Below are 9,100 nucleotides of genomic sequence, written 5' to 3'. Positions count from 1 at the left end.
GAGACAACCTCAGCCTCAACATTATTGTTCATGTCACTATCAGCACTTTTGTCAAAGCCATTCAACAAGTCTCTAGGAAGTTGCAAACTTTTCCACATTTTCCTGTCTTCTTCTGAGCCCTCTACACTGTTCCAACCTCTGCCTGCTACCTAGTTCCAAAGTTGCTTCCACATTTTTGGGTATCTTTTCAACAACACCCCACTCTACTGGTACCAATTTACTGTATTAGTCCATTTTCACAGTGCTGATAAAGACATACACGAGACCAGGCCATTTACAAAAGAAAGAGGTTTATTAGACTTACAGTTCCACATGGCTGAGGAGGCCTCACAATCATGGCAGAGGGCAAGGAAGAGCAAGTCACACCGTATGTGGATGGCAGCAGGCAAAGAGAGAGAACGTGTGCAGGGGAACTCCTCTTTTTAAAACCATCAGATCTCATGAGACTTATTCTCTCTCACAAGAACAGTATGGGAAAGATCTGTGCTGACTCAATTACCTCCCACTGGGTCCCTCCCACAACATGTGGGAATTCAAGATGAGATTTGGGTGGGGACACAACCAAACCATATCAAGTAGTTAGCATTGTGTTACAGTTACCCACAGTATTCAGTACAGTACCATGTTGTACAGGTTTGTAGCCTACAAGCAGTAGGCTATACCATATAGCCTAGGTGTGTAGTAGGCTGTACCATCTAGGTTCGTGTAAGTACACTCTTTATGATTTTTGCATAATGATGAGATTGCCTAACTCTCTCAGAACTCATCCCTATCATAAGCAACACTTACTATTACAATCCCAGATTATATTGGTGCTTACCATTGACATGCTACAAGGACATGATTTTAACAAAACAAAACCACCACCCCTATTCATTATCATCCTCAGCACCATCCAGCACCTTCTACTCTATATGAACATCAGTAGGAGAATGTATGAGTTTCCTAGGGCTGCTGTGAAAAAGTACCACAAATGGGTGTCTTAAAACAACACAAATATATTCTGTCACAGTTATGGAGGCTAGGAGTCTGAAATCAAGGTGTCAGTCTGTGTTCCCTCTAAAACACTGGGTAGATTCCTTTCTTGCCTTTGTCTGGCATCTGGTAGTGGCCATCAATCCTCCGTATTCCTTAGTCTGCACCTGTGTCACTCCAGACTCTGCCTCCAATGTCATGTGGTGTTTTCCCTCTCTGTCCCTGTCTTCACATCGTGTTTTTTCTTCTTATAAGGACATCAGTCATATTGGATTAGGGCCTATCCTAATGACCTCATCTTAACTATTAAATCTACAAAAACATCTGACAGGTCACATTCATAGGTACCAGGGGTTAGCACTTCAACATACCTTTTGGGGGGATATAATTCAACCCATAACAGAGCCTTATAACTCTGAAATCTTGAGTAGAGACCTCATTTTAATAACAAGACTAATTTTAATAGCCTTTATGGAAGTTTTGTGTATATTTCTCTGTCTTTAAAAAGTAATGTTTTCTCTCTATTATACAATAAATCCTGAAGGTGTATTCAAACACACATGTGTTTTATCTTTTTCTAATCATAAATGCTGGAAACTAAGCAGAGATGAATTGTTCTCTAACTAGGACTTATAAAAGATGTTGAAAGATTGTATCTGTCAAATCACAATGTATATGCCCACCAAAATAAAAGAGAATCACATAAGAGTTTGGGAATTCGTGTTCAGAACAGAAGTTGACTGCTCATATACACCGTTCCCCTTACCACAATCACAGGAATCTTATATGTAGACCAGTTTAAGCAATGTCAGAATCCATCTCTATAGTAAAATAAATATCATTGCTTTTGAAATTGTTTTCATGTGTTGGAAAATGTTATATATCTGACAAGTACTATATACAATACAATGTAACTTTGGAATAAAAAGAACAGAATACTATCTTCTGAGCCCCTGTCTAATGGTCGCATTGCTAGTTTCAATTCTGTTTGTAATAATGCTCCGAAGTATTTTCTTTATCCACAATGCTATCATCTCTACTCTGTCACAATCCAAGTATATTTGAGTGTCTGTCATTCCTTAATATTCTGGTGTGGTGAATACAGCACTCTGAAGGGCAGGACTGGAGAATCTGGTTTCCTTTTTGGAAAAAAAACTCATCACCTAAACCAGTGCCCTGTTCCTGGACAGGGCCAAGATATTATGCATATTTATTGTTCCCACCAAGGCTTGGATACTTCAATGTTTAGGTATTTGTTCTTTGGTTGTTCTCTTTTCCCATTTTGAACTAAAGAGTTGACTTATTCTTACATTCCCATGGTTACCTCACTCATTTCTGCTTAAGTTTCAGTTATAAAATGAGATTGAAAACTTTACTTACTCTTTCCTTTTTATTGCTTTAAAAACAATACAGGGCAATCTAGAGCAGCCATGATACCTCCCAAGCAGCCACGACAGCCCAAGGGAGCTGTGGATGATGCCATTGCCTTTGGAGGGAAAACAGACCAAGAAGCACCCAATGCTTCCCAACCTACACCACCCCCACTGCCAAAGAAGATGATCATAAGAGCCAATACAGAGCCAATCTCCAAGGACCTCCAGAAATCCATGGAAAGTAGTCTTTGTGTCATGGCTAATCCCACCTATGATATCGACCCCAACTGGGATGCCAGCAGTGCTGGTTCTTCCATCAGCTATGAACTCAAAGGACTGGACATTGAGTCTTACGACTCCTTGGAAAGGCCATTGCACAAGGAGAGACCTGTCCCCTCAGCAGCAAACAGCATTTCCAGCTTAACCACTCTCAGTATTAAGGATAGATTTTCCAACAGCATGGAATCCCTCTCTAGCCGGCGTGGGCCCTCTTGCAGACAGGGCCGAGGCATCCAGAAGCCACAGAGACAAGCACTTTATCGAGGACTTGAGAATCGGGAGGAAGTAGTGGGTAAAATCCGAAGCCTTCATACAGATGCCTTGAAGAAACTGGCTGTTAAATGCGAAGACCTTTTCATGGCTGGGCAGAAAGACCAGCTCCGTTTTGGAGTGGACAGCTGGTCAGACTTCAGGCTAACCAGCGATAAACCCTGTTGTGAGGCAGGTGATGCAGTTTACTATACTGCTTCATATGCAAAAGATCCACTTAATAACTATGCAGTCAAGGTAAGAAAATATTATAAATCTCATGTTAAGTCTTAACCAGTACATTGTTATTGGGATGCATTCATTCTGCTTTTCTCCTTTCTTTCCTTCATTCCTCCATTCAGCAAATTATTGAGCATCTACCTCTTACCAGATGCTGGATTAAGCAGGGGGCTTATTTATTATTTAGAGAAAACAGATGTGTAACTTAACAGAATTACAACAGTATACTGCATGCAAAGATAGAGGTAAACAAGAATTCTATGGGATCTTGGAGGTACCTTAACCCAAACTCTAGAAGTCAAAGAAGTCTTTTTTTTTTTTTTTTTTTTGAGACAGAGTTTCGCTCTTGTTGCCCAGGCTGGAGTGCAATGGTGCAATCTCAGCTCACTGTAATCTCCGCCTCCCAGGTTCAAGTGATTATCCTGCCTCAGCCTCCTGAGTAGCTGGGATTATAGGCACCTGCCACCACACCCAGCTAATTTTTGTATTTTTAGTGGAGATGGGGTTTCACCACATTGGCCAGGCTGGTCTCGAACTCCTGATCTCAGGTGATCCACCCACCTCAGCCTCTCAAAGTGCTGGGATTACAGGCGTGAGCCACCGTGCCCGGCCAAAGAAGTCTTTTTAAAGTAGGTAACCTGGCCAGGCGTGGTGGTTCACGGCTGTAATCCCAGCACTTTGGGATCCCGAAACAGGTGGATAGCTTGAGCCCGGGAGTTCGAGACCAGCCTCAGCAACATGGTAAACCCCTGTCTCTACAAAAAAAAAAAAATAGAAAAAAATTAGCCACATGTGGTGGCTCATGCCTGTAGTCCCAGCCACCCAGGAGGCTGAGGTGGGAGGATCACCTGAGCCCAGGAAGTCAGGGCTGAAGTGAGCCATGATCAGGTCATTGCACTATAGCCTGGGCAACAAAGTGAGACCCTGTATTCAAAAAAAAGTAGGTAACCCTTGAGCTTTGCTTTTTGCAAGGGCTACATATAAATACGAGGTCTGTTATGTACCTTTCACTGCATGTTTCTGTCTTTTTTTTAGGCTGGAGTGCAGTGGCATGATCATAGCTCACTGCAGCCTCAGCTGTGCACTACCACATGACTAATTTTTTTGTTTTTGGTAGAGATGGTGGTCTCACTATGTTGCCCAGGCTGGTCTCAAACTCCTGGCTTCTAGTGATCCTCCCACCTTGGCCTCCCAAAGTGCTGGGATTACAGGCAGGAGCCACCATACATGGTTTATGTTTCTGACTTTACTCTCTACCAGCTAAGAAATGCTTGTCTACCTCTTCTCTGTAACTCCTTTGCTCCCTAGAGAAACATTTTTATAGAGGAGGATAACTAATGTTTATTGATGTGCCTGAAACTTTATTTTTGTTATGTAATTTAATCTTCACATCAACTTTATGAGATTAAGATTTTTCTCCATTTGACATATGAGGAAAATGAAGCTCCAAGAAGTAAGCTGACTTGGTTAGGATCACACATCTAGCAAGTAGTGGAAATGAGTTTTTTGTTGTTGTTTTGTTTTGCTTTGCTTTGTTTTGTTTTGCTTTGTTTTGTTTTGTTTTGTTTTTTGAGACAGAGTCTCCCTCTGTTGCCAGGCTGGAGTACAGTGGCGAGATCTTGGCTCACTGCAGCCTCTGCCTCCTGGGTTCAAGCGATTCTCCTGCCTCAGCCTCCCGAGTAGCTGGGACTACAGGCGTGGGCCACCATGCCCGGCTGATTTTTGTATTTTTAGTAGAGATGGGGTTTCACCATGTTGGTCAGATGGTCTCAATCTGCCCGCCTCGGCCTCCCAATGTGCTGTGATTACAGGCATGAGCCACTAGGCCCTGCCAGAGCTGAGTTTTAATCACAAATATTTCTCACTCCGTAGCTGCATTTTGTCCATTGTGCCACTTACCAATTTCTTACATGTAGATTGCTTATTTCAGAAAACCCACTTCTTCAAAACAGCTAAACTCTTGATGTCAAGAATTATTGCCCAGTTACATTCACTCTAACAGAAAGCCATAGGTTTCATCAATATAATAAGTAAAGTGTCGACTTTGAAGTCCAAAAGATTTGGGTTCAGATCCTGGTTCTGCCTCTTAGTAGCTTTGTCAATAATTGCACCCATCTTATGGAACTGTTGTTTGGTTAAAAGAGAACAAAATGTCCCTAATAAGTGTTCATTTCATTCACTACCCACTACCTTCTTCCCTAGGTTACATTACAAGAGCAACGATCTTTGAGCCTCAGTTTCCTCCTTTCAGATGTTTACAGTGGGGGTAGGATCAAGTGAGATAATGCATGTGAAAGGTTTTTGAAAAACACAAAGCCCTGTGTAAACTTAAGGTAGTGTTCTCCATTCCCATAGTCCCTTTTTACTGATTCTATTCACTGGTTCAAAAGCAATTAACATATCTAAATGACTTTTACATGTTAATTTGGCTTAGAAAGACCAGATGGTATCTTAGCAAATTAACGGATAAGGTAAACGATTGGCCTTACCTATCAAGACAGAATGTATGTTTGAAACAGACCTTCAGCTAGCTGCCCTCTGCAGTTACAGTATCTACACCAGTTGACTGACTGATGTCACTGGCAGAGTAATTGTGTGCTCCAGCCCACACTTTTTAAATTAAATTGAGGGATAAACTGTAAGGAGGGGATCTGGATTCAAGTTAATACATTACTGATGAGTTTAAAAAGGCATTTTGAGATTCTACATGGCACTTAAGACCTGTTATATAAATTGAGGTTATGGTGCCTTATCTATCTTGGGCCCTTATTGCTGCAAAATCACCAATGCAGGATGAGTACCTGTTTCAGAAAGGGACATTGAACTATCTGTTCTTTCAAAACAATTGAGAAGTAGGGCTTGACTAACTTTATGTGTTATTGCCTTGCAATCTTGTCTCTTTCCCAAATCAGTGGTCTGGTATTGATTTCTTTGCTTATAATGATGTCAAACCAATCTCCAAAGAACAGGTGGCCAGTGGTTATATAGTAGGAGTTGTTGGCAGGTTTGGAAAAGGATATTTTACACTAAATGCTAAATATAAATGTTTCTTTTAAGACCCTGTGGTATTTCCAGAAGTGCCCAATTGATTATACAGCCTTAGAGGAATAAACTATTAGGGCTCTGTGAACCCTGCCTTTGCAGAGAAAAGCAAAAGACACCACCAGTTGGCCCACACAAACAACTTTTTTCTGTTTGTCTTATTAAATTCCCTTCCCATACTAAGGGAATTTAGAATAGTCTAATGAGTGTAACTGTCTCTTGAAGAGACTAAAAGTTCTTTAAAATGTTGCAAACAAAAAGTCAGTGGTAGGCCGGGCGTGGTGGTTCACGCCTGTAGTCTCAGCCCTTTGGGAGACTGAGGCAGGCAGATCACCTGAGATCAGGAGATGGAGACCAGCCTGGCCAACATGGTGAAACCCCGTCTCTACTAAAAATACAAAAAAAAAAATAGCCAGTCCTTGTCGTGGGCACCTGTAATCCCAGTTACTCGGGAGGCTGAGGCATGAGAATTGCTTGAACCCGGGAGGTGGAGGTTGCAGTAAGCTGAGGCACTGCACTCCAGCCTGGGCAGCAGAGTGGGACAACATCTCAAAAAAAAAAAAAAAAAAATCAATGGTAGAATTTAGCAATTTGAAAGCCAAAGGATACCACCCCTCCTCCTTAAATACCAAATCCACTGCAGTCATAGAGTACTAACTGTATGTTATTTTAGTTTGCTCCGGTTGCATAACAACACATCATATTCTGTATGGCTTAAACAATAGAAATTTATTTTCCCCATTTCTGGAGGCTAAAAAATTCAAGTTCATGGTTCCAGCTTATTTGCTTTCTGGGGAGGGCTTTCTTCCTGGCTTACAGACAGCCACCTTCTCTTTGTGTCCTCACATGGCAAGGAGGGAGGGAGGGAGGAAGGAAGAGAGTACAAGGGAAAGGCTATGCACTGGTATCTCTTATAAGGACACCAGTTCTATTGTATCAGGGCTCCATGCTTATGACCTAATTTAGCCTTAATTACCTCTTTATGGGTACTCTCTCACATTGGGGGTTAAGGATCCAACATACGAATTGGTGGTGGGGAACACATAATTTAGCCCATAGAACTCTACCTCTAACCCACCCTGCCTCAGAATATCTGTCCTTATAGCATGCAAAACACATCCCAACAGCTCCAGAAGTCTTATTTATGACAGCATCAACTCTAAATTCTAAAATCCAAAGTCTCATCTAAATATCATCTAAATCAGATATGGGTGAGATCAAGGTATGATTTGTCCTGAGGCTCTCCAGTTGTGAACCTGTGAAACCATAAGTTACATGCTTACAAAATACAACTGTGAACAGGCATAGGATTGACATTCCCATTCCAAGAAGAAGAAATCAGAAGGAAGGAAGGAGTGATAAATCCCAAGCAATTCTGAAACCTGGTAAGTCAAGTTCTATTAAATCTTCAGCCCAAGAATAATCCTCTTTGATTTGATACTGTCCCCTGCAAGCCCACTGGAGTGGCAGCATCACCACCATGGCTCCACATAGCGGCCAATACTGAGGCACTGGTCATGGTTATCCTGGCCTACCAGATCTCAAGAGGCAACTTCACCCTTTGAAACTGAGGATGGATCAGCCTTGCCTACTGGTCCTTTGGTGGGAAAAGCAGCCCTGATGTTTCTGTATCACTTTCAGGATCATTCTTCCCTTTCCTTGAAGAATAGTACATGTTAGCAGCCAAATAGCTCTGTGGGCTAGTCCTGTAGAATCCAAGTTCAGTAGCCTTCCTTTTTTTTTGTCCCACTTTTTCCCTTTTAATTCAAACTGGCAATGTCTTTGCTGGTATAATCCCATTCTTATCCCTGACTTGTGTTGAGATGGCTGGTTAAGTCCATAAGTCATACCCATCTTCTCTTTACCAAATAGTTGTTTAGCCACACCCTTGGTATTCTCTTAGAACAAGCTTTCACTTTTTTTTTTTTTTTTTTTTTTTTTTTTCCGAGATGGAATCTCACTCTGTCACCCAGGCTGGAGTGCAGTGACACAATCTCAGTTCACTGCAACCTCCGCCTCCCGGGTTCAAGTGATTCTCCTGCCTCAGCCTCCCAAGTAGCTGGGATTACAGGCGTCTGCCACTACACCTGCTGATTTTTGTATTTTTAGTAGAGACAGGATTTCACCGTGTTGGCCAGGCTAGTCTCGATCTCCTGACTTCAGATGACCCACCCGCCTCAGCCTCCCAAGTACTGGGATTACAGGCATGAGCCAGCACGCCCAGCCTCACCTTTTTCACAGTATGGATAGACTGCAAATTTTCTAAGTCTTCACATTCTGGTTTCTTTTTGCTCAACAATTCCTTTTTCAATTCATCTCTCTCCTTTCACATTTTACTATAAGCAGTCAGGAGGAACCAAGCCACTCCTTCACTTTGCTTAGAAATCTCAATTTCATCTCTTGCAAGTTTTGTCTTCCACAAAACACAGTCCTGCTAAATTCTTTGCCACTTTATGACAAGGATTGCCTTTCCTCCAGTTTCCAATAATGTTCCTTGTTACTATCAGAGACCTCATCAGAATCGCCCCTAACATCCATATTTCTAGCAACTGTCTGTTCATGGTTTTCTGGGCTTTCTCTCACATGCATCTCAAAACTCTTCTACCCTCTACCCAATTCCAAAGCTGCGTCTACCTTTTAAAGTATTTTTACAACAGCGCACCACTTCTCAGTATCAAAATCTCATCCTGCTCAGGCTGCCATAACAAAATACCATAGACTGAAAAGGATATCACAGTTATGGAGGCTGGAAGAGAGACAGAGAGAAAGAGAGAGAGAGAGAAAAAACACAAGAAGCATGCGCAAGCACACCCCAGTGTCTCTTCTTAAAAGGACACTAATCCTGTCACATCATGGCCCCACTCTTATGATCTCTTTTAACTTAATTACCTCCTTGTTAGCCTTGTCTCCAAAATACAGTAACATTGTAGGCTAGGGCTTCA

General features: G+C 42.0%; 1 protein-coding gene and 1 long non-coding RNA gene across 18 annotated transcripts in view; one reads left to right on the top strand and one right to left on the bottom strand.

The window, feature by feature from the left end:
• The window catches only part of PEAK1 (pseudopodium enriched atypical kinase 1), a 305,159-nt gene that overhangs the window by 276,973 nt on the left and 19,086 nt on the right, over positions 1-9,100 (top strand). For all 17 annotated transcript variants that reach the window (XM_015142802.3, XM_028851202.2, XM_077940025.1 and 14 more), the window contains one exon: positions 2,389-3,134. In XM_015142802.3, coding sequence (XP_014998288.3) covers positions 2,389-3,134 — 746 coding nt within the window. The remainder of the gene's footprint in view (positions 1-2,388; positions 3,135-9,100) is intronic.
• Positions 2,709-6,728, bottom strand: LOC144330022 (uncharacterized). Its single transcript, XR_013395830.1, has 3 exons — positions 6,677-6,728; positions 3,939-4,703; positions 2,709-3,551 (listed from the first exon to the last, which is right to left on the bottom strand). It is a non-coding gene; the product is annotated as an uncharacterized LOC144330022 (long non-coding RNA).

This window comes from Macaca mulatta, chromosome 7 (genome assembly GCF_049350105.2).
Source record: "Macaca mulatta isolate MMU2019108-1 chromosome 7, T2T-MMU8v2.0, whole genome shotgun sequence".
Classification (NCBI taxonomy): Eukaryota; Metazoa; Chordata; class Mammalia; order Primates; family Cercopithecidae; genus Macaca; species Macaca mulatta.
The sequence above is the reverse complement of the archived record's forward strand: the minus strand, read 5'-3'. Positions and strand labels throughout refer to the sequence as shown.